This window comes from Hyperolius riggenbachi, chromosome 5 (assembly GCF_040937935.1).
Source record: "Hyperolius riggenbachi isolate aHypRig1 chromosome 5, aHypRig1.pri, whole genome shotgun sequence".
In the NCBI taxonomy this organism is placed as follows: domain Eukaryota; kingdom Metazoa; phylum Chordata; class Amphibia; order Anura; family Hyperoliidae; genus Hyperolius; species Hyperolius riggenbachi.
Window position 1 is genome coordinate 381896744 of NC_090650.1, and position 25552 is coordinate 381922295.

The 25552-nt window shown below is 46.2% G+C and overlaps 2 protein-coding genes across 2 annotated transcripts in view; both read right to left on the minus strand.

Annotated features, from left to right (window-relative positions):
- RAD54B (RAD54 homolog B) overlaps positions 1-25552 on the minus strand; it is a 114626-nt gene that overhangs the window by 65236 nt on the left and 23838 nt on the right. The window lies entirely within an intron of this gene.
- On the minus strand, positions 66-17251 carry FSBP (fibrinogen silencer binding protein). The gene is made up of 2 exons (XM_068237666.1): positions 16558-17251; positions 66-1710 (listed from the first exon to the last, which is right to left on the minus strand). Exons 1-2 carry the CDS (start codon positions 16935-16937, stop codon positions 1176-1178), a joined length of 915 nt encoding a protein of 304 aa, XP_068093767.1. The 5' UTR covers positions 16938-17251; the 3' UTR covers positions 66-1175.

Sequence of the window (25552 nt, forward strand, 5' to 3'; positions counted from 1 at the left end):
CTCACTGCTCCCTTAGTGCTGACTTCTGCTGATCGCATCATTAGCAGAAGCCGGGACTAGGGGAGACGTGAGGGAGAGGAGAGGTCTCTGATCACCGCAGGCTCCAATTGATTAGGTGAGAGACGTGCTGCCGATGCTTTTATTTATCCAAGGGGAGCAGAGAAGGACACAGGGACAATACAGGGAGTCCCTGACATCACAGCGGGTCGGCGGTTCGTACTGGCGAGTGTTCAATGGTCGATGACTCCCTGTATTTGGAATATAAGACGCAGTGACTTTTTCTCCCTATTTTTAGGGGGGAAAAGTGCATCTTATATTCTGAAAAATATGGTAATTAAGTATAATAAATTTGAGTTTTAGAAAATGATAAATCAAATAAATCCTATATGAACTACAACATTAATGCTGGGAATACACTGTTCGTTTCTGCCGCTCGATTCTGCAGTTAATTCTCTTATTTTCCGCTCGTTTTTCTTATCTTTTTCCATTCACTTCTATCAGAAAACGAGCGGCCAAAGAATCGAAAGGGAGATCGGACATGTCGGAAATTATCGATCCATCTAATCAGCTAAAAAAAGAAACCGTGTGTTCCCAGCATTAAATAGTATTTTAGCTAATTAAATGGAATACTAAAAGTATGGAAATTGTTTGGAAACAATTGCCATGTACTACTATTAAATCAATCTGTGTAAAGGGGTACTGGAGTATCCCCATACCATGGGGTACTTGGTGAGCACATGCTTTTAAAAGGGGTACATACCAATTGAATGTTGACAACCACTGTAATAGAACAACAAGAATGCACTGGAGGTATCACCTTGAGATCAAGTTCTACAATTATGGAGATGCAAAGTTGCAGAGATTACAACACTGGTACCGATCATAAAGATATTTTATAAGCAAGTCTTCCCATTTAGAACTGAAAGAAAATGGCTTAGCTCACTTGCTGCTGAAAGGTAAGTATGGATCAGGAATGAAATATTGGCATGAAAGATTTTTTTTTCTTTTTTAACAAAATGGGTTTTACTGCAAAGCTGTCAACTGGCTCCCGTTAACACTTAAAGGCTGCTGATAAAATGGAAGTGTTCATCACAGAAGCGTCACACAAATCTGAAGAACCCATTGAGCAGCGCGCAAACATTCTTTTCAATAAAAAGTACGAGTTGGATGAAAGTCTACAAAATGTTGTATTCAGGCAAGTCCCGTCTCAGTTTCATCGCCTTTAACTTCTCCACTTTGATTTTAGCTTTTAGCAATTCCTCTTCCAGCTGTTGCCTTCTTTTTAATCCTTCCCTTTTCTCCTTGATGTAATATCCATATTGTTTTTGGTTGTGTAAAAAGATCTGATGCTCCCTCTTCAGTAAGAGCATGGCTTCGGGGCTGCAGGCGCAAGCTGACCTCAGACTCGGGCGGGGCTGGCTGAAGCAGTCCTCCACACGAGGTAATGGTGGGGATGGCGATAATCTCATGTCCACTGAAGAGAGAGATGGGGATAGTGATCTGTCTAGGGTTGGATCGAACTCCTGATCTTCTCCATCTTCTAATGGCATTCCAGGTGTCTCCGGCAGTGGAGGTATGAGCAAAGCAGGTGGAGGCTTCACATCTTCCTCTGGTTCTGGCTCCAGCTGCACAGTGACTGTGGTTGACTGAATTGGTGAGGTTTCTGCTAAGGAATTGATCACAGGTTCTGGCTCCATATTTAGAGATTCACTGAAATGCAAAGATAAAGATAAGGAATTAGCATGTGTAAGAATACAGACTCGCTTATACCATGGGCTCTCAAATCCTTGCCTCAGGCCTCACCAGCAGAATATAGGTTGTGTATTTTTTCTCCAAAGTACAGGTGAGTTAATTGCTGATTGCACTAATTAGCTAGATCAGAACTGGACAACTCCCAGTAGCCAGGGCTCCTTAAAACTACAGCTGGCTCCTGGCTTTCCTTCTGTCTACGGAGTTGAAGAGATTAGCTCCTGAATTCCAAATTAATTTGTCTGCCTCGAAGTAGTGATGGTCATGTCTGGGAGAACTCATGAAGAAGCATGTGATTGGTTTGATCAGCTGACAGATTTGCAAAGCTCTGATTTGTTGGGATCCCATCCTGCTTTAGCACTGGATCATGACTAGCAAAATCAGATACTTACATATCTATCACCTGACCAAACTGATCACATGCTTCTCCAAGAGTTCTCCTGGACATGATCATCACTTTGGGCTGGTGCACACCAGAGCGGTTCTGGAGCGTTTTTAAAACACTTGCAGGGGGAAAACCGCTTGGCTAATGGAAGTGAATGGGATGATGCACAACAGAGCGGTTCGTTTTTTCCACAAATGCAAACTTGGGGGCTGCAGCATTTTTTAGATTTCTGAGGCGTTTCTGCCTCAATGTTGAGTATAGGAAAATGGAAACCCGCTCTGAAAAACGCTAGATCAGAGTGGTTTTTCAGGAGCTTTTGTTACAGAAGCTGTTCAATAACAGCTTTACCATAACAATATTTGTAATCTGCTACACAAAATCACTCCAAAAAACGCTAGGCATGTTTAGAAAACATGCCTAGAATAGCTCTGAAATCTGCTTCAAAATCCTCTACCGTTTTGCAGATCTGCTAGAGGTTTTTGGTATGCACTGGGCCTACCTCTAAGTGACATCTTCCTATACTTCTTTATGGAAAGCCACAAAATATTCACTTTTGGTAAGGCTTGAGGACAGATGTGAGAACCCCCGCATTAAACAATGTACGTGTGCAACATCAAAATCTATACAAAGAATGATTTGGACAAACGCATCTTGCTTGAAAAATGTACATTTTGTCCAACATTATAAGAGCTTGTCTACACAGCCGGCTACAGATGCAAAAATGCAATCGAAATGCAAACAATATGGCCTCAATTCTGGTAGGGTTACCAAACAAATTAAATCATGTAAGGTAATTTACCTCATGAGGTAATGACATGTAGCAATTCCGGTAGGTTTTAGTCATGTTTTACCTCATGAGGTAAATTATGAGGTAATTTGTGAGTTAATTTACAGAAAATAGCTAATCTCATGGAAATTAGGGGGCATGTTAAATCATTTACCGATCAGTTTGAGATCTGCCTGTACCTGGAGGTAAAGTCAATTTGTATGCATTTTGCAGTTTTTAGTGGCGTTCCTATTGCGGTTTTAGTGTTTTCCGATTCAGGCTGTGTAATATAAAAGAATAGTAGAAATAAAACTCCAAATATTTCCTCGATTTTTTTTTTATAAGGGATGCCTAAAAAAATATACTTTTCATAGGTTGCTACATAATCAAATACACCTTCCCCCCTTCAAAAAAAAAAATCTTCCAAAGACTAAGTTATGGAAGACAAAGATTATTTATTTACTGTATGCTTACCGCTGAAATACCTCACTTTATGCATTTACCTCATCTCTTACCTCATGTTCGGAAATAGAACATGCAATTCAGATTTCTGACTTGTATGCCATTTAACATGCAATTCCGATTTTTGATGTGATATAAAAACGTCCTGCATGCTGCATTTTTCTTTTTGTGTTGCTAGCATCTGGTGAAAATCGGAATCAGAGATCGGATTTGCGATTTGCAGCGTTCCAGCATATTCAAAATACAAACATAGTGCAAACGCATACAAAAACGCGAATCCAAAGTGTAAATGCAGACAAAAACACGCACCTTAAACCGCATGCTTTTCAGCACAGACAGGTATGCTCCCAGCCTCAGTGTGTATTGTATAAAGCGTGCAATGTGTCCATTGAAGGTCACACATTATAATGTGTGCGTTATGCAACACGCAAAGTGTGAATCCAGCTTAATAAATACGATTTGAAGACTCAATTTCCTTCACGTTAAACATCCAATCTGTTGGGTAAAATTTAGAGGGGAGATTTCTTCATGTCTCACTTAGTAAATCACCCCAGTTGTTCATACCTAGCCTTTTCTAAACAAATAAGAGAAAGTGCGGTGCTTTGTCATCTCTTGATGGCTGGAAGGACTTAAGGTGGCGACTTGGCGGCCAATTGACCATCCAATTTGATTATTATAATTGAATATGAAGAAAATCGGTGCCGATAAAGGACAATTGAGGCGACGTGACATAATGAGATAGACATGTGTATGTACAGTGCCAAGCACACAAATGACTATGCCGTGTTCCTTTTTTCCCCTTTCTCTGCCTTAAAGTGTTAAACATCAGGTATGCAAGTGGCGGTTTCTGTCCGCGTCGGGACTGGGTCGGACTATAGTGTAACCCTCACTGATGAGGAATTACAGCCAAAAGAGATAAAAAAGGGTCAGTAGTTCATAGATTTGGGCTCTGGCATACTTCACCACGTGTGTTATTGAGCACAGACAATGAAACAGTAAAAACTAAATTTAAAGAGAATCTGTATTGTTAAAATCGCACAAAAGTAAACATACCAGTGCGTTAGGGGACATCTCCTATTACCCTCTGTCACAATTTCGCCGCTCCCCGCCGCATTAAAAGTGGTTAAAAACAGTTTTAAAAAGTTTGTTTATAAACAAACAAAATGGCCACCAAAACAGGAAGTAGGTTGATGTACAGTATGTCCACACATAGAAAATACATCCATACACAAGCAGGCTGTATACAGCCTTCCTTTTGAATCTCAAGAGATCATTTGTGTGTTTCTTTCCCCCCTGAGGGGGGAGTGCATAGCAGAACCACAACACTGAAGAACTTGGCAGCCTTCCAGACACAGGCTGACAAGTCTGACAAGGGAAAGATACATTGATTTATTACAGAGACTGTGATAGTACAAAGTGCTGCAGTAAGCCAGAACACATTAGAATAGCTTTTGGAACTTGTATGATGATAAAAAACAGGATGCAATTTTTGTTACGGAGTCTCTTTAAATATAAAATAAAACTGCGGGATATCTAAAAAAAAAAAAAAGTCATTTCTAGGAGAAGGAGGATAGATAATTGTTTATCTCATCAGTTTATTTTCACCTCAGATGTCCATTAAAGGGAACCTATACTGAGAAGGATATGGATATTTCCTTTTAAAATAATACCAGTTGCCTGACTCTCCTGCTGATCCTGTGTCTCTAAGGGCCCGTTTCCACTAGTGCGGTGCGGAATCGCCGCATATCACTGCTGACAAAATCGCATGCGGATGCGATTCCGCATGCGTTTTTTGCCGCGATTTCGCATGCGATTTCGCATAGGCAGAGTATATGCGATTTTAACCATGTCACTGCCTGTGTCAATTTACATTACTTTCAATGCGAAATCGCGGCAAAAAAACGCATGCAAAAAACGCATGCGATTTCCCTATTAAATACATTGCCTGCGATTCGCCTGCATTCCACACGCAGGCGAATTCTGCAGGGTCTACCGTGCAGAAAAATCCTGCACATAAAAACGCAAATGAAAACTGACAAGTGGAAACAGTCCCATCCACTTGTATTGCCTATGCGAATCCGCATGCGTTGTCTGCATGCGAATTCGCGCTAGTGGAAACAGGCCCTAATACTTTTAGTCACAGCCCCTCAACAAGAATGCAGATCAGGTGCTCTGACTGAAGCCAGACTGGATTAGCTGCATGCTTGTTTCAGGTGTGAGATCCAGATACTACTGCAGCAAAGAGATCAGCAGGACTGCCAAGCAAATGGTATTGTTTAAAAGGAAACATCCATATCCCTCTCAGTTAAGGTTCCCTTTAAAGCCGATCTGAGATGAAAAACTAAGTATACCAAGTAACTTGTCTATATATCTTATCTAAAGTTTAGATAGTTTACACCGCAAATCTAGCTGAAAACCCTTTAATAGAATATGATTATTTCTTCCTGTGATACAATGACAGCAGCCATGTTGTTTGTAAACATTACACAGAGGCAGGCTTATCTGTATCTTCAGCAAAAAACCTAATCCCCCCCTCCTCCTCCCCTCTGCCTCTGAAATCTCTGGCTAGTAATACCTCCCCCTCCTCCTTCCCAGACTGAGTTCCCATGAGCCCTTGCTACTGTCTAAGAGTGCCTTGGCTCTCTGAAAACCTGTGGGCGTGGCTTGTTTAGTTTATAGGGAATTAGAGTATTAAAGCCAAAACAAAAAAGTATTTGGCTTGAGGAATGCCCTATAAACAATAGGAAAGGAACACAATTATGCAATGAGTAAAAGTTCATCTCAGATCCACTTTAAGGCCATCTGTCCACCAGCACATCTGATCTGCAACTACAGGAGTTTGGTTGAAGTTATTGCTGCCAAAGGAAGCTCAACCAGTTATTAAATCCAAGGCTTCACATATCTTTTCCACCTGCACTGTGCATGTTTACATGGTGTGCTCAATAAAAACATGGAAACATTTAATTATTGGTGTGGTATTAGTTTAAAGAGAACCTGAGGTGGGATTTAATTATGTTAGTGGGGCACAGAGGCTGGTTGTGCACACTAAGACCAGCCTCTGTTGCCCCATGGTGTGCCTCCATGTCCCCCCTGCGCGCCGCTATACCCCCGCAGTGCTGGCGACACGCAGCGTGTCGCCAGCACAATGTTTACCTAAGCGCTGTCTGTCAGCGCCGCTCCCCCGCCTCCTCAGCATCGGCGCTACCCGCCCGTGTCCCTTCCCTCCCTCTGATAGGAGGGAAGTGACGCGGGCGGGTAGCGCCGATACGGAGGATGCGGGGGAGCGGCGCTGACAGACAGCGCTTAGGTAAACATAGCGGGGGCTATAGCGGCGCGTAGGGGGGACATGGAGGCACACCATGGGGCAACAGAGGCTGGTGTTAGTGTGCACAACCAGCCTCTGTGCCCCACTAACATAATTAAATCCCACCTCGGGTTCTCTTTAAGCAGACTGTCTTTGTCTATTGTTGTGACTTATGATCAATTTGTACAGAAATCCATATAATTCCAAAGGGTTCACATACTTTTTCTTTCTACTGTAGGAAAAAGTTACAGTTGTGTACAACAAGCTCTAACAAAATAGTATTGTATTTCCTGTGTACTGGATTTCAATAAGCAACCGAGAGGCAATCAGGCTCTGGTGGTAGAATATTGGGAGATTCTCCTTGTCAGGCAGCAGCCCCCCTCAGCAGAGCTCAGAATAGGATCCAGCCCTTACAAGAGCAGAGCTCAGCAGGCTTGGCAGCTTTATATCCCAGGACTGGAATTTCAGGTTTGGACTGGCATGTGGGAGCGGACTCTGTAGGCTTGCAGAGGATTTGCTGCACTATCCCTGTACAGGGATTTTGCTGAGTGGGGATTTTGTGCCACTACATCAGATTTTAACTGCTTGTGCTCGCCTAGAAGCTGCATACATGTGCCTGGCGCTGTGAGAATGCTGTGAGGAAGATGCAGCAGGCCGGCCTCCCTGGCAGGTTACACATGTTTAGCTCAGATTCATCTGTGCAGGGCAGGGAAGGGGCACAATGGGCTCATGCTCAAGGAAACTCTGCAGTGTAATCAAACATACAGCCTGGCACCTCCAGGTTCTTCATTTTGGCTACGGTCACAGTGGCTGTTGGTTTTCCCTGTGACAGCAGGAAGGTAATGCAACAAATCAGGACGTCGGAGATGTGCTGCGTCGGGTGCAGTGAAGCATACAGTCAATGAAAAGTAGGCTTCACTCAAACTGATCAATGAGGTGCAAAGATTTCCGAGCTCATGCAGATATATGTAGCAGTCTCTGAGTGGGATTTGATTGGACCATTTTCAAGCTACATATATTTGCATAAAAACTGACATAATCCTGCATGACCTCATTTATCATCCCGAAGGGCTCTTTCACATTAGAGCACATTTCCAGAGTTTTAACGCAAAGTATTACGGTGAAATGAAAGTCCATAGACTTTCATTTTACCTTTCACATCCGACGCTGCGTTTCGACGCACCCGGGAGCTTTTAACCGCCGGGAGCCGGCATTTTCCCGTCGGGTGAATTAATAACTATCGCCACTGATTGCATCGCGCCGCAACATCCCGACGACGCGCCGCAGGCCATAAAAGGCATGCAGGAGAATGGCTCCTGCACGCGTTGTTAGATATGAATGAGCCCTAACGCACGCATTTAGCGGCAACGCACCTGTAGTGCTTTACAATGCCGTAACGCATTTTACCGTAACACTCCTGCCGCACAGTGAACGTGGCTGCTGACAAAATGCAATAACCCACAGCAGCCAATTCTCTCAGACCCTCACACACTCCTAGGAATCCTGGTTCACCAAGAGCTTGCTGGGTAATCTTTAACTCTGCGTGTTTCAAGTCCTACGCCTTAGAGCCACATTAATCCACGCCATGCACTGATGAGGATCAACTAATCTCAAGCAGTTTGTAGGCATGTTGAATTATTGTGGCTCTGTATATAAAAGCTGACACATCATTGCATTCCAGTGGTTCTGGAGGTGTGTTTAGCTATCAGGGAACAATAAAGAGATAGTTTACATATTCAGCAGTGATGCATTGTGGGACACCTCAGAGCTCACTCCAATCTGAATCATAGCAAATACCTTCTGTTTTAAGAAGGCAAACTTCTGTTTTACATAGCATTTTAGTAAGGGCCTCATTCACACTACAAGAGTGTTTTGCGATTGATTAGCGTTTTTAAAATCGCTCCCATTCACTTTCATTAAAATCGCAGAAAAAAATAGCGGAAAAATGTTTCCACAATTTTAATGAAGGTGAATGGGAGCGATTTTAAAAACTGCTAATCAATCGCAAAACGCTCAGAAAAGCGATTCTAGAGTGAATGGACCCTAAGAGGGCTTTTTGGTCCTCTGTAGCCCCTTACACAGTCCTAGGAGTTCTGGCTCACCGTAAGCTTGCTGGGAAATCTGTAACTCTAAATTAATGGAAGCAAGAGAAAATACAGATTTAGCTGGTCGCTACGGGTTACCAAACTCCACCATTCACCATACGGTTATGTGCAGAATATGTGCAGCTAGAGAGGATATCAGCAGACACAAACACGTGTGTGTGTGCATTTTGTGTTTGCTTGGGGGTGTTCATTGCGTATGGCAGCTTGCGCTCACTACTGCAAACACACAGGCCGGCATGTGCTGGTGCTGCAGACCTGAGGAGTTAGTTTAGTATGGAAAACAAAATGACTTGAGGCTAATTCACATGATGCTAAAACTGTTAATTATTTACACGCAGTGGATGCTAAATATTTACACGCAGAGGGTAGTAAAGCACCACACATCAGTGCAAGGTTAGGATCCTCTATAATAAAACCTGTGTCCCTGCGTGTGTGGTCTGTGTAGCTGGGTCCATGCTTTTTGCCACTGCGCATGTGCGCAGCACGGACCCAGGCTCACAGACAGGAGGACAGGGAAAGGGCCAGGGAGTCAGGCGGGCGTGTGAGCGGGCGGCCGGGTGTGCAGCGGGTGCGTGTGCAGTACATGCCCGCAGGCGGTGGCGAGAAACACAACAGACCCTAGAGCCCCTTTTCAAATGGGCTTGGGTCTGCTAGTTTGTCACATAAGGTCCATAACAGAGCATAGGGCTGTATGCATTAACCCTTTCCACTCGGAGTTCTTTCCTAAAGGAAGTCGTTTCTGTTCAGAGGTTTTTTTTTTTTTAAAGAAATGCGCTCTCCCTCTTACTCTCTCTCCCATTTTAACATGGAACATAACACCGTAACATGGTATATCCTATTTTAAAGAACACATTATAACGTTTAATTTGATACCTTATTTGGACAGTTTGGCATCTGCTATTGGCTGGTAGCAGAGGCGAAAGCCAAGGTATGGTAAATTGAAAAACAGTTTCCTGGGTGTAATCCGGGCCTGCGTGTGCAAGTTTCGCAATAATAGGTGGTTTTATGCCCGCCACCCGGTGTCTTACTGTCCCTACACACAATGCAATCGTTAGTATTTCGATTGGGCAGATTAGCAATAAAATACTGGCTACTATTTACACCCTCCCCCAGTCCATCCCATAGGATGCCATTCATTATATATTTACTATTTACTAATCTGCAATTATTTTTTTTTTTTTTTTTTTTTTGCAGAATGGAATCTGCAAAAATGAATCACCAACCACTTTTTATTCAAAAAAAAAAAAAAAAAAAAAAAAAAAAAAAGAAAAAGAAAAAAAGGAAAGAAACGGAAGTGACATTTAAATCTAAATGTCACTTCCTTCTAGCGATGATGCCAGCAATCAGGTATGGGGGGCACTACCAGTGTGGGCATGTAGTAATACATGCCCACAAAACGGCACACAGGGATCAGCGCATCGGGTTTTTCCGTATGTCATGCGGGACTTACGAGTGGAAAGGGTTAAACTGCATAAAAGGAAACCAGAGATGACAGATACTTACTTTTTTATACATACCTGGGGTGTCCTCCAGCCCCATGCGCACAGATTACTCCCACGCTGCCGTCCTCCGCTGCCTGCAGTCCCGTAACTTCCTCCAGTCGCAGCCAGTCTGCGCAAGAGGAAATGCGCTCTTTACGTAGCTCTCCAGCGGCTGCTGGAGAGATACTGTATGTAAATAGCGCACTTCACTTGCGTGTGTATGCAGTGGAGAATGCGTCTAGAAGCCTGCGGGGGAAAAGCGGAGGCTACGGACAGGTAATGTATACACTTTACACGGGCAGTGGGGGAACACTGACTTTAGGCAACAGCGGCGGATGCGGTGCACATGGACAATTCCCGAGAGATTTCATACCTGTGGTGTATGGACGGCTGACAGATCTTGCTCTCAGATTCACACCTTTACAGTGATCAGGACGTTAGGAGCCAATGAAAACAGCTCCTGGCTGAGTTACGGAGCTCATATGTTTTTAGACAACTAAGCTGCCTGCGGGGACGCACCATAGTGTCCTGCGCATGGGATCGGGTGGCGTTACAACTATGCCAGATCAGGCTTTGGCAGCCACGAGTGCCGCCTAGTTTTGAGTGTGGCCAGTCCCAAACTAAACAAAACTAGTTGCCTGGCTGTTCTGCTGATGTCTTTGACTACAATAACATCTGAATCACACACCCAAAACAAGCATGCAACTAACAGCATGCAGCTAGCCAGACTTCAGTCAGATCACCTGATCTGCATGCTTGTTTGAGTAAAATATTAGAGTCAGAGGATCAGCAGGACAGCCAGGCTATTTGTATTGTTTAAAAGGAAATAAATGCGACAGCCTTCATATATCCCTCACTACATGCCGGATTTGCAATGGAAAGTTGTGATGCGATGTGCGCACAGCAAAAATTAGGCTTCATGTAACAGTGTGCTACGGTGCGGAGACAGGGGTCAAATGTATAGCACCACCGGGTAGTGACATACTTCCTGCTGGGCAGGAAGTATGTCACTGGGATTTACGTCGGTCTGCGCAACTGCGCCGCACTCTCGTCACGCACACTGTCTGCATCGCCCATTGACTTGCATTACTGTATAATCCGTGTAAAAGATACGGATCATGTGGTAATGCACTGTGGCCTTTGCATTGGCATTGCGGCGATTTGGATACTTCCGGCTGGCTGCATTGCCTAAACTTTACTTGCACAGCCCTTACCGTGGTGCGACGCAGTGTGCCAGGGGCCTCAAAGTAAAATTATATAAGAATGAGACACAGACCGATGATTCTGCCATAGTCTAGGGCCATTTTTTGCATAAGTCAATTAAACGTCTGGTACATATTTGCATGTGGGAGGAAGCTGGAGTGGCCACAGGAAACACTTTCTACCACTAGTACACACACGGTGACAAGGCAGGTGGCAGCGGTGCGCAACTGATGGCTTCATTAGCTTTGATATGCATCAAGTAGTACAAACCTAGAGCCAGCAGTGGTATGAATGATATTACATCTGATCTCTGCTGCCATTAGATCTATTATAATTCATACCACTGGGCAGCAGCCACGCCATTCATTCCACCAATCAAGACTCCATGCTGGTCCTTTATGTAGATTTCTTCACTGGTTTACAGGTACATTCAGGAGTTCAACTGAGTTCACATGCACAATGTCTATGATTTCAGCAACTTACATCTAAAAACTAGAAGTCACTGTGACATGCAGTTTTCTGTGATGCAACCTCTGAGCGCCCCACCCTTGTTGCAAGCTCAGTTACTGACCTGGTGTGTGTGAGAGGCTTGCTTTATAATTGGTATCTATATCCTTTCCTTAGGATGGTACACAAGACAAATAACATTTATATCGCGCTTTTCTCCTGGTGGACTCAAAGCGCCAAAGCTGCAGCCACTAGGGCACGCTCTATAGGCAGTAGCAGTGTTAGGGAGACTTGCCTAAGGTCTCCTACTGAACAGGTGCTGGCTTACTGAACAGACAGAGCCGAGATTCGAACCCTGGTCTCCTGCGTCAGAGCCCTTAACCATTACACCACCCAGCCACAAGTGCACCTGTCACTCATGCCTCTTATCTATAAGCTTCAGCTCAGTGCCCACACTGTTTATTCTTCTTAAGCCCCACATGGAAGCAGCCGGTCTTGGGTGTTAGATAGGGCTCAGCTTATGGAAAGCGTCCAGCTGCATCTGTCAATGAGTCACGAATTACTTGTAATTAAACCAGAGTCAGCCAGTCGGGGTCAAGAATATAGCATGTATACAGCAGCCCGATGCATTGCAGAAAGATCCAAAGTGCTGTATCATCTCAGCCAAGCACACTGTTCCCCTCCTCACCCCACCTGCCAGAAGCTACTCCCATCATGCACTGAACTATATTACCTCCTCCTATCCCCATAGCAACAGCATACGTTCCCTGCCGTCTCAAGCAATACAGGCCAGACACACTGCTTATCCTGCGCTGGCCATACACATAAAGCACACCTGAGGTGAGAGGGATATGGAGGCTGACATATTTATTTTCAAACAATGCAAATGGCATGTCTGTCCTGCTGATCCTCTGCCTCTGAACAAACATGCAGATCAGATCTCTCTGTCTGAAGTCCAACAAGACTAGCGGCATGCTTGTATCAGGTGTGATTCAGACACTACTGCAGCCAAAGAGATCAACAGGGCTGCCAGGCAACTGGTAGTGCTTTAAAGGGAATAAATATGGCAGCCTCCACTTCACTTTGTTAAATAATGCCATGAACAGAATTGAGCGAACCTCTTGCTGCTGTGCACCATCGTCAGTGTGTGCGAGGAGGGGGCAAGTTACCTGCATGACCGCCTCTTGCTTATGCGCTGCACTCTGCGCTTCATCCTCCCATTTCCTCTTTCACAGCAGAAGTAGCGGCTGTGAAGGAGGAAGTGTCAGAAGGATGGAGCGGAGCTTTACGAGGTGATCATACAGGTAACTTACCTCTCTCTGTCAGGCCTTGTTCACATTATAAATCGCAAGCGCCTTGAGCGATTCATCGAGAGTTTTGTAAGCGCTTTTCCCTGCGTTTTGCGCTTTTCTAAGCGCTTTTGCTGAGCGATTCGTTTTTTCACTTCCTGACATCAGTCAGGAAGTGAACTCTTTGACCCGGAAATGAATAAATACAATATATTTATTCATAAAAGCGCTGGGGAAATCGCTACACAAAGCGCATTTTCAAGCGCTTTGCAATTTCCCTATACCTTCTATTGAGCCAAAGTGCTCAGCAAATGCTAAGGCAGCGCTTTTGGAATTGAATTGCCATTATCGGATGAGAAGTCTTTGAAAATTGTACCATTAATGGGCACCTTTAGTAGGTGCAAGCAGTTGGTTGGAGACAGTCGAGGATCGATAACTGCAATACATGCTAACCGTTTTTGTGAACTGGCCCTAAGAAAACGTAAACATTTTAACCATTTCAAATGTAATCTTAACACAATTACATTGACTCTTTTAATTCATGAAGTTCATTTTAACCGATCTCATACAATGTATGTATCAGCATTAAGCCCCATACACGCTCAATCAATCAATGTCGCCCAATGGGGATCCGATCCCTCGGACGACTTTGCAAGGCAAATGAGCGATGTGTTCTGCTGTAAGCTGGGGGAGGGGGTGGAGAATAGTGTGGGTGTGACATCAGAGGGCGGGGTAATGCTCACAGCCGAAGTGATCCATCAAGGCGGATCTAGTGGCTGGATAGTGTAATGGTTAAGGCCTCTGCCTCTGACAAAGGAGTTTAAACCTCAGCTCTTCCTATTCAGTAAGCCAGTACCTATTTAGTAAGGAGTTCTTGGGCAAGACTCCCTAACATTGCTACTGCCTACTACTGCCTAGAGTGTGCTCTAGTGGTTGCCTCGCAAGCGCTTTAAGTCCGACAGGAGAAAAGCGCTATAAAAATATAGGAACTATTATTATCTCTGGCTGAGCAGTCAAGAGGGGTCAGGGGCTGCCATACGCACACTGGATCCTAGACAGTGGCGGTTGTTATTGGCTGAGATTTGTTTAGCATATGCACGGGATTAAGGCCCAGTGCACACTAAAAAGCGCTAGCGTAATTGCAAACGCTTGGCACTTTTTGAAACGATTTTCAGGACGATTCTAGGCATGTGCCTAGCACTTTTCTAAACATGCCTAGCGATTTTGGAGCGTTTTGGTGTAGCTTTATTTTATATTTTGTTACAGTAGAGCTGTAACTGAACAGCTTCTGTAACAAAAACGCTTGGAAAATTACTCTGATCTAGCCCTTTTCCGAGCGATTTTCCACTTTCCTATACTTAACATTGAGGCTGAATCGCTTCAGAAATCAGCAAAAATACTGCAGGACCCGCGTTTGCATTTGGGGAAAAAAGCACATCACTCTGGTGTGCACCATCCTATTCAAATACATTAGCCAAGAACTTTTCAAAGCGCTGGTAATTTTAAAAGTACTCAGAAGCGCTCTTGGTGTACACCAGCCGGTCAGAGTAGTGTTCTAGTTAGTAGAGTGTTAGCAGAGCAAGGAGCTTGGGGTGAAAGCAATGTGCTGCAGAGAGGACTTTGTGCTGCAGAGAGGACTTTGTGCTGCAGAGAGGACTTTGTGCTGCAGAGAGGACTTTGTGCTGCAGAGAGGACTTTGTGCTGCAGAGAGGACTTTGTGCTGCAGAGAGGACTTTGTGCTGCAGAGAGGACTTTGTGCTGCAGCTGCCATCTCTGTCATACTTCCTAAGAAGAGTCAGATCAATAATGCATTATATTTTCATTATTGTTCAGAAGCTCCTATTAAAGCTTTGTGTTAAGACAGTACCAGTCCAGAGATCAGCATTCTTGGAGACGCGTAAAGTACAGTGCCGGAAAAAAATATTTGATGTATAAGTAAATTACCTAGAGAATAAATATTAAATGCCTACATTAACAGCTTTTTAAACCGGCAGTAATGCTATGAAGAGCTGAACAATGAACCGCCAAGAGCGCAGTTAGCAGACGAGGGCAAATATACTGCCTGGCAAGCCTGAGCCATCAGCACTCCGACCGTATTTACGATCACTGAAATAGTTAACGACTCAGTCCTCGGTAATCTGAGGTTTCACAAAGCCGGGGTAGAAGGTCAGAAAGGTATTATCACAGCAGCAGCGACGTGTAAAAAAGACTTTTCATAGTCTCCCTATTTCAGCGGTTACATTTTTACAAAACATTTTATATTACAGCTACAGAGAATGTAAACACTGACACCAAATGCCACAACTTATTATGTTAATGGTGACTTCTGCAACTGTCATTTCAGTATCAATGATACAAGTACAGACTATGTTCAGTCATTCTTAATGCCTCTAGAATAATACAGCCCTATAATGGAAATCCCTAAGCACTACCAGTAACTGTTCAGATGCTAGCAAAACACTTTTATCAATGAAAGCCTACAAACATCATGACCCTTGAGTTGTTTCATGTCTTCTGTTTATATGGCATGCAATTGTAGAAATAGGTAGAGCTGGGTGCTAGTCTACTTTAGGGGACCCATCAGGAATTCTCAAAGGGAAATTCAGCCAACGTGATTGGGTGGAAAGCACCCTCGCTAAATTCTAGGTTTTTGATAGGTTGTAGTAAACTACACCTACACTATTTGGCCAATCACAATGCTTTGTGCTGAAGAGGGTGGTGTGGTAGGAGAACTGTTCCCTATGAGGTTTCCTGTTGGTTCCCATAAAGTAGACTAGCGCCTATATCGGTCTGTCTACATGTACAAATACACACAAGCAGATATGCTCAGGGTATGGCACTAGTACTTAGGAAGCAATGCGATAGAGGGATACTTATGTCACTACTTTAAGACTGAACTAGCTGCAGCTTATTTCTGTCACTGCGGGCGATTTATAAACGGAGATGTACAACGAAGTCAGCCTGTATACATTTTGAACATCCAATTATATAGGCATTTTAGAAGTCCTCTACATATGAATGGACCTTTTGAATCGACAAAGCATGTCTTCCCTGCTTTACAACTCATTGTAATTCAATAAACCAGGCCATTAAGCTAAAGAGAGTTATAGGGTAAGTCTTACAAACAACATCTATAAAAGTTAAACAGGTGTTCCATACTGCTCTCATCAGGGGTTTACTTTAATGTACTGAGACAACCTTCACCTGCTGAACGGCTATTCAGTCACATCAAAAAGTAGCTGAGGACCCTATGTGGCCCACAAGGCACCTGACGGAGACCATGGTCTTGTGGAAAAAAACAAATAAACTGTACATAAAATCAGGTAACTTAAAAATACATTTCAATCTAAAATGTGGTTGCCTTACCTTGATAATGATAATCCTTTGAAGTCGTTTCCAAAACACACATTCCCAAACTGAGGAATAATTTCCACCAGTTTCTTGGTGGCCTCGGACACCGTCCTATGGTAGTCAGACTGAGTGGCCTTGCATTGTATCAGCTCTTGCTTGCCATACTCCTTTAGTCGCTTGTAGAGAGTGCGTAGGCCTTGCGCCGTGCGCGGGGGACGTCCTCCGCCCAGACAGTTGTACTTTTCCGCTATGATCTCCCAGCAGTTGTTCTTCTCTATGATCACCGAATGTTTGTTGGTGTGCTCCTCTAAGACTCCAATGTAGGGCTTCACGAGCCTCAGAAGATCAAGCTTTTCAAACACAGTGAAATTAGAAGACCGAGCCTTGCCCACCATTTTCAGGCCTTCGTTTATTTAGTAAACAGTTCCTGAAACACAATTCAGCCCTGAGCTCTGCACGGCTCTTTTCCCCCACAGACATGCACACAAGGAAAAAAAAAATCAGGCTTAACTAGGTTAGTCTCGCTTAGGCCTACGCCTACCAGGGAGGGTTTATTAAAATTCCTTCAGCTTAATCTGACACAGGTTCAGGAAATCTGTCTAAGACAGGCCTGACCTACATAATAGCTTGAGAAGAATGCCGAAAGATACCAGTAGGGTAAATTACAAATGCACATTGTAATGTTATGTGAACAAGGAGAGCAAGAAGCTCAAACACAAACAGTGACTAAAATATAAGCAGAGATCAACATTGCTTTAAGCACACCATTAGGAAAACAGACACAGATCAGGCACAAACAGTGATGTGTGTTTACAGGAGAGACTCGTGCTTATCTTTCTGCATTTATTAACTCAGACTAAGAGATCAAGGTAACATATTAGGTTATAGAAACAGAAAAAAAAAGCAAAGGAAAAAAAAAAAAAAAGCTATATTGGAAGATAAAAGCGTGACGTGCGTAGCAGAGCCCCTGCCGGAGCCCCAATCAGCCTCTGTTCAGACTTGCGGCATTTGCATAATGCTAGTCCTGCTGTCAATCAGGAATTGTGCTTCCCCTAGCTAGTTAGGTTACACCCAAGGCTCAAACTCCACAGCAAAGCTCAGCCTCGCCTGCATTTTACATTCTGCTGAGCCCTGGAGGATTATGGCGTTAGGGAAATTTCTCTCTCTCCTGTCACACGTTGTAATAAGCAAAAAAACACGTTTCTGTTTCAGCACATTCACAAAGGGTGGTTTTATTTCACAAAGATCCTGAATGTTTTTAGTACGGTGTTCAGTTTAGAGTTTCAGGCCTGCAGGGATTAACCCCCGGCATGCTGAAGGGACCTTGGAACACCTGGACTTTTGACTACATAGCAGGCGAGTAGATTACCTACACTGAAAGATGAGACTTGGCACAAAAGTGATAGCATGGAGAGGCGCAAAGAACAAAAAGAGTAGAAATGCCTGCAGCATATAGGAGGCTTATTCTAATAATGTTGCACCAATTGTAAAGACTGTTCAAAAACCCTCTTCCACAATTTCCAATTATATTTTAGTTTAGTGGTGTCAACACCTCTACTTTCTAACAATGTAAACAGGTCTCAGGACACAAACAAAACAAAAACATGTCATTGATCACAAGAAAAGGCTATTACTTACCAGGCCTAGAACCCTTTCTAGCAGGCTGGTTTTGCTATCTTGTTACAATATGAAGAATAGATGGCTGAACGGGATGTAGTATGATTTTGTTGTAGAAATTAGGTGGTCTTTTCCCCCCAAGAGAAGTATGACACAAGGGGGCATATTCTCTATGCAGTGATAAAACAGTCGCGTACAGCAAGCACACAGCAGTTTTAATAGTATTTCTGACAAGTAAGTGGTGCAAGTTGCAAAATTAGCGTGATCTGCTTTATGTTCTTCAGGGTCAGTCCGCTATGCAAGAAGACTTGGCAATGTCTACTTACCTACCTAATACAGGTTAATACATCCCTGACAGAAGTACCAGGCAGTAACAATGCTGAGTGATCACTGCACACAACAATTTTACTGCTGGAGAGTGACTATGCCCCTTGGAAACATATTAGGATATAAGCATGTCTCTTGTTCAGAATGGTGTAAAAGCCTAATGCTTTAGACATCAGTGCCCATATTCAATCAAGTTTTTCTCTTGAGTGTTCTCCTAGGAGATAATTCTCCATCTTCTGTTTAAAATGACTTTTTAGCACTCTGCAATTTAAAAAGTCCTAAAAGGAAGGTGAAAAAGTACTCTCAAAATTATTCTGAGTACGTTCTTGCTTGCTGGTGGCTTAAAATGCATTTTATTAATAAATGAAGCAACTGTGCCAGCAGCAGTAACAGCCCTTGATTAGCAGCAGCCACTGTGCCAGCAGCAGTAACAGCCACTGATTAGCAGCAGCCACTGTGCCAGCAGCAGTAACAGCCACTGATTAGCAGCAGCCACTGTGCCAGCAGCAGTAACATCCAATGATTAGCAGCAGCCACTGTGCCAGCAGCAGTAACAGCCACTGATTAGCAGCAGCCACTGTGCCAGCAGCAGTAACAGCCACTAATTAGCAGCTGCCACTGTGCCAGCAGCAGTAACATCCACTGATTAGCAGCAGCTACTGTGCCAGCAGCAGTAACTGGTACTGATTAGCAGCAGCCACTGTGCCAGCAGCAGTAACAGCCACTGATTAGCAGCAGCCACTGTGCCAGCAGCAGTAACAGCCACTAATTAGCAGCAGCCACTGTGCCAGCAGCAGTAACAGCCACTGATTAGCAGCAGCTACTGTGCCAGCAGCAGTAACATCCACTGATTAGCAGCAGCTACTGTGCCAGCAGCAGTAATAGGTACTGATTAGCAGCTGCCACTGTGCCAGCAGCAGTAACAGCCCCAGATTAGCAGCAGCTACTGTGTCAGCAGCAGTAACAGCCACTGATTAGCAGCTGCCACTGTGCCAGCAACAATAACAGGTACTGATTAGCAGCAGCTTCTGTGCAAGCAACAGTAACAGCCACTAATTAGCAGCAGCCACTGTGCCAGCAGCAGTAACAGCCACTAATTAGCAGCAGCCACTGTGCCAGCAGCAACAGCCACTGATTACCAGCAGCCACTGTGCCAGTAGCAGTAACATCCACTGATTAGCAGCAGCTACTGTGCCAGCAGCAGTAACAGCCACTGATTAGCAGCAGCCACTGTGCCAGAAGCCGCAGCAGCCACTGATTAGCAGATGCCACTGTGCCAGGAACAGTAACAGCTACTGATTAGCAGCAGCCACTGTGCCAGCAGCAGTAACAGCCACTGATTAGCAGCTGCCACTGTGCCAGCAGCAGTAACAGATACTGATTACCAGCAGCCACTGTACCAGCAGCAATAATAGCCCCTGATTAGCAGCAGCCACTGTGCCAGCAGCAGTAATATCCACTGATTAGCAGCTGCCACTGTGCCAGCAACAGTAACAGGTACTGATTAGCAGCTGCCACTGTGCCAGCAGCAGTAACAGCCACTGATTAGCAGCAGCCACTGTGCAAGAAGCAATAACATGCACTGATTAGCAGCTGCCACTGTGCCAGCAGCAATAACATGCACCGATTAGCAGCTGCCACTGTGCCAGCAGCAATAACATCCACTGATTAGCAGCTGCCACTGTGTCAGCAGCAGTAACAGCCACTGATTAGCAGCAGCTCCTGTGCCAGGAACAGTAACAGGTACTGATTAGCAGCAGCCACTGTGCCAGCAGCAGTAACAGCCACTGATTAGCAGCAGCCACTGTGCCAGTGGCAGTAACAGCCACTGATTAGCAGCTGCCACTGTGCCAGCAGCAATAACATTCACTAATTAGCAGCTGCCACTGTGCCAGCAGCAGTAACAGCCACTGATTAGCAGCAGCTCCTGTGCCAGCAGCAGTAACAGCCACTGATTAGTAGCTGCCACTGTGCCAGCAGCAATAACAGCCACTGATTAGCAGCTGCCACTGTGCCAGCAGCAGTAACAGCCACTGATTAGCAGCAGCTCCTGTGCCAGCAGCAGTAACAGCCACTGATTAGCAGCTGCAACTGTGCCAGCAGCAATAACAGCCACTGATTAGCAGCTGCCACTGTGCCAGCAGCAGTAACATCTACTGATTAGCAGCAGCTACTGTGCCAGCAGCAGTAACAGGTACTGATTAGCAGCAGCCACTGTGCCAGCAGCAGTAACAGCCACTAATTAGCAGCAGCCACTGTGCCAGCAGCAATAACAGCCACTAATTAGCAGCAGCCACTGTGCCAGCAGCAGTAACAGCCACTGATTAGCAGCAGCCACTGTGCCAGCAGCAGTAACAGCCACTGATTAGCAGCAGCCACTGTGCCAGCAGCAGTAACAGCCCCTGAATAGCAGCTGCCACTGTGCCAGCAGCAGTAACATCCACTGATTAGCATCTGCCACTGTGCCAGCAACAGTAACAGGTTACTGATTAGCAGGTGCCGCTGTGCCAGCAGCATTAACATCCACTGATTAGCAACTGTGCCAGCAAGAGTAACAGCCACTGATTAGCAGCTGCCACTGTGCCAGTAACAGGTACTAATTAGCAGCTGCAACTGTGCCAGCAGCAATAACAGCCACTGATTAGCAGCAGCTACTATGCCAGCAGCAGTAACAGCCACTGATTAGCAGCTGCCACTGTGCCAGCAACAATAGCAGGTACTGATTAGCAGCAGCTACTGAGCCAGCAGCAGTAAACGCCCCTGATTAGCAGCTGACACTGTGCCAGCAGCAATAACAGCCCCTGATTAGCAGCAGCTACTGTGCCAGCAGCAGTAACAGCCACTGATTAGCAGCTGCCACTGTGCCAGCAACAATAGCAGGAACTGATTAGCAGCAGCTACTGAGCCAGCAACAGTAACAGCCCCTGATTAGCAGCAGCTACTGTGCCAGCAGCAACAGCCACTGATTACCAGCAGCCACTGTGCCAGCAGCAGTAACAGCCCCCGATTAGCAGCTGCCACTGTGCCAGCAGCAGTAACATCCACTTATTAGCAGCTGCCACTGTGCCAGCAACAGTAACAGCCCCTGATTAGCAGCAGCTACTGTGCCAGCAGCAGTAAAAGCCACCGATTAGCAGATGCCACTGTGCCAGCAGCAGTAACAGCCACTGATTAGCAGCTGCCACTGTGCCAGCAACAGTAACAGCCCCTGATTAGCAGCAGCTACTGTGCCAGCAGCAGTAACAGCCACTGATTAGCAGCTGCCACTGTGCCAGCAGCAGTAACAGCCACTGATAGCCCCTGATTAGCAGCTGCCACTGTGCCAGCAGCAGTAACATCCACTGATTAGCAGCTGCCACTGTGCCAGCAACAGTAACAGCCACTGATTAGCAGCAGCCACTGTGCCAGCAGCAATAACATGCACTGATTAGCAGCTGCCATGGTGCCAGCAGCAGTAACAGCCACTGATTAGCAGCAGCAGTAACAGCCACTGATTAGCAACTGCGCCAGCAAGAGTAGCAGCCACTGAGTAGTAGCTGCCACTGTGCCAGCAGCAGTAACAGCCACTGATTAGCATCTGCCACTGTGCCAGCAACAGTAACAGGTTACTGATTAGCAGGTGCCGCTGTGCCAGCAGCATTAACATCCACTGATTAGCAACTGTGCCAGCAAGAGTAACAGCCACTGATTAGCAGCTGCCACTGTGTCAGTAACAGGTACTAATTAGCAGCTGCCACTGTGCCAGCAGCAGTAACAGCCTCTGATTAGCAGCAGCTACTATGCCAGCAGCGGTAAAAGCCCCCGATTAGCAGCTGCCACTGTGCCAGCAGCAATAACAGCCCCAGATTAGCAGCAGCTACTGTGCCAGCAGCAGTAACAGCCACTGATTAGCAGCTGCCACTGTGCCAGCAACAATAACAGGTACTGATTAGCAGCAGCTACTGAGCCAGCAACAGTAACAGCCCCTGATTAGCAGCAGCCACTGTGCCAGCAGCAGTAACATCCACTTTTTAGCAGCTGCCACTGTGCCAGCAACAGTAACAGCCCCTGATTAGCAGCAGCTACTGTGCCAGCAGCAGTAACAGCCACTGATTAGCAGATGCCACTGTGCCAGCAACAGTAACAGCCACTGATTAGCAGCAGCCACTGTGCCAGCAGCAGTAACAGCCACTGATTAGCAGCTGCCACTGTGCCAGCAGCAGTAACAGCCACTGATTACCAGCAGCCACTGTGCCAGCAGCAATAATAGCCCCTAATTAGCAGCTGCCACTGTGCCAGCAGCAGTAACATCCACTGATTAGCAGCTGCCACTGTGCCAGCAGCAATAACATGCACTGATTAGCAGCTGCCACTGTGCCAGCAGCAATAACATCCACTAATTAGCAGCTGCCACTGTGCCAGCGGCAGTAACAGCCACTGATTAGCAACTGCGCCAGCAAGAGTAGCAGCCACTGAGTAGTAGCTGCCACTGTGCCAGCAGCAATAACATGCACCGATAAGCAGCTGCCACTGTGCCAGCAGCAGTAACAGCCAATGATTAGCAGCAGCTCCTGTGCCAGGAACAGTAACAGGTACTGATTAGCAGCAGCTACTGCGCCAGCAGCAGTAACAGCCACTGATTAGCAGCAGCCACTGTGCCAGCGGCAGTAACAGCCACTGATTAGCAACTGCGCCAGCAAGAGTAGCAGCCACTGAGTAGTAGCATCCACTGTGCCAGCAGCAGTAACAGCCACTAATTAGCAGCAGCCACTGTGCCAGCAACAGTAACAGGTACTGATTAGCAGCATCCACTGTGCCAGCAGCAGTAACAGCTACTGATTAGCAGAAGCTACTGCGCCAGCAGCAGTAACGGCCACTGATTAGCAGCAGCAGCAGCCACTGTGTCAGCAGCAATAATAGCCCGATTAGCAGCTGCAACTGTCCTAGCAGCAGTAACAGCCCGATTATCAGCAGCCACTGTGCCAGCAGCAGTAACCGCCACCGATTACCAGCAGCAGTAACAGCCTCTGATTAGCAACAGCTACTGTGCCAGCAGCAGTAACAGCCCGATTACCAGCAGCCACTGTGCCAGCAGCAGTAACAGGTACTGATTAGCAGCAGCTACTGTGCCAGCAGCAATAACAACCACTGATTAGCAGCTGCTACTGTGCCAGCAACAGTAACAGGTACTGATTAGCAGCAACAACTTTGCCAGCAGCAATAACAGCCACTAATTACCAACAGCCACTGTGCCAGCAGCAGTAACAGCCCCTGATTAGCAGCAGCTACTGTGCCAGCAGCAATAACAGCCACTGATTAGCAGCTGCCACTGTGCCAGCAGCAGTAGCATCCACTGATTAGCAGCTGCCACTGTGCAAGCAGCAGTAACAGCCCCTGATTAGCAGCAGCTACTGTGCTAGCAGCAGTAACAGCCCCTGATTAGCAGCTGCCACTGTGTCATCAGCAATAACATCCACTGATTAGCAACTGTGCCAGCAAGAGTAACAGCCACTGAGTAGCAACTGCCACTGTGCCAGCAGCAATAACAGCCACTGATTAGCAGCAGCCACTGTGCCAGCAGCAGTGACAGCCCCTGATTAGCAGCAGCTACTATGCCAGCAAAAGTAACATCCACTGATTAGCAGCTGGCACTGTGTCAGCAACAGTAACAGCCACTGATTAGCAGCAGCCACTGTGCCAGCAGCAGCAGTAACAGCCACTGATTAGCAAGAGTAACAGCCACTGATTAGCAGCTGCCACTGTGCCAGTAACAGGTACTGATTAGCAGCTGCAAATGTGCCAGCAGCAGTAACAGCCACTGATTATTAGCAGCCACTATGCCAGCAGCAGTAAAAGCCCCAGATTAGCAGCTGCCACTGTGCCAGCAGCAGTAACATCCACCGATTAGCAGCTGCCACTGTGTCAGCAACAGTAACAGGTACTGATTAGCAGCAGCTACTGTGCCAGCAGCAGTAACAGCCCCTGATTAGCAGCAACTACTGTGCCAGCTGCAGTAACAGCCACTGATTAGCAGCAGCCACTGTGCCAGCAGCAGTAACAGCCACTGATTAGCAGCTGCCACTGTGCCAGCAGCAATAACAAACAACACAGAGAAACACAGAACATTTATATTACGCTTTTCTGCTGGCGGACTCAAAGCGCCAGAGCTGCAGCCACTAGGACGCGTTCTATAGGCAGTAGCAGTGTTAGGGAGACTTGCCCAAGGTCTCCTACTGAATAGGTGCTGGCTTACTGAACAGGCAGAACCGCGATTCGAACCCAGTTCTCCTGTGTCAGAGGCAGAGCCCTTAAAGAGAGTCTGAAGCGAGAATAGATCTCGCTTCAGACCTCATATATAGCAGGGGCACTTGTGCCCCTGCTAAAACGCCGCTATCCCGCGGCTTAACGGGGGTCCCTGTCCCCCCAAATCCCCTCCGTAATGCGGGGGGAGCGCTTCCTGGTTGGGGCAGGGCTAACCGCCGCAGCCCTGTCCCACGCGCGTCTGTCAGCGCGTATCTCCGCCTCTCCCCCGCCCCTCTCAGTCTTCCTTCACTGAGAGGGGCGGGGGAGAGGCGGCGATGCGCGTCTGATAGACGCGACTGGAGGCAGGGCTGCAGCCGTTAGCCCTGCCTCCAGGAAGACAAATTCTACGACCAACTTTGCGACCAACTTTTGCGGGGGGTGGGTTGGGGGTGAAGGGACCCTCGTACAGCCGCGGGATAGCGGCGTTTTAGCAGGGGCACACGTGCCCCTGCTATATATAAGAGCTGAAGCGAGATTTAGTCTCGCTTCAGTGTCTCTTTAAGCCCAGAGCCCTTAACTATTACACTATCCAGCCACTACTCATAACATCCACTGATTAGCAACTGTGCCAGCAACAGTAACAGCCACTGATTAGCAGCTGCCACTGTGCCAGTAACAGGTACTGATTAGCAGCTGCAACTGTGCCAGCAGCAATAACAGCCACTGATTACCAGCAGCCACTGTGCCAGCAGCAGTAACAGTCCCTGATTACCAGCAGCCACTGTGCCAGCAGCAGTAACAGTCCCTGATTACCAGCAGCCACTGTGCCAGCAGCAGTAACAGT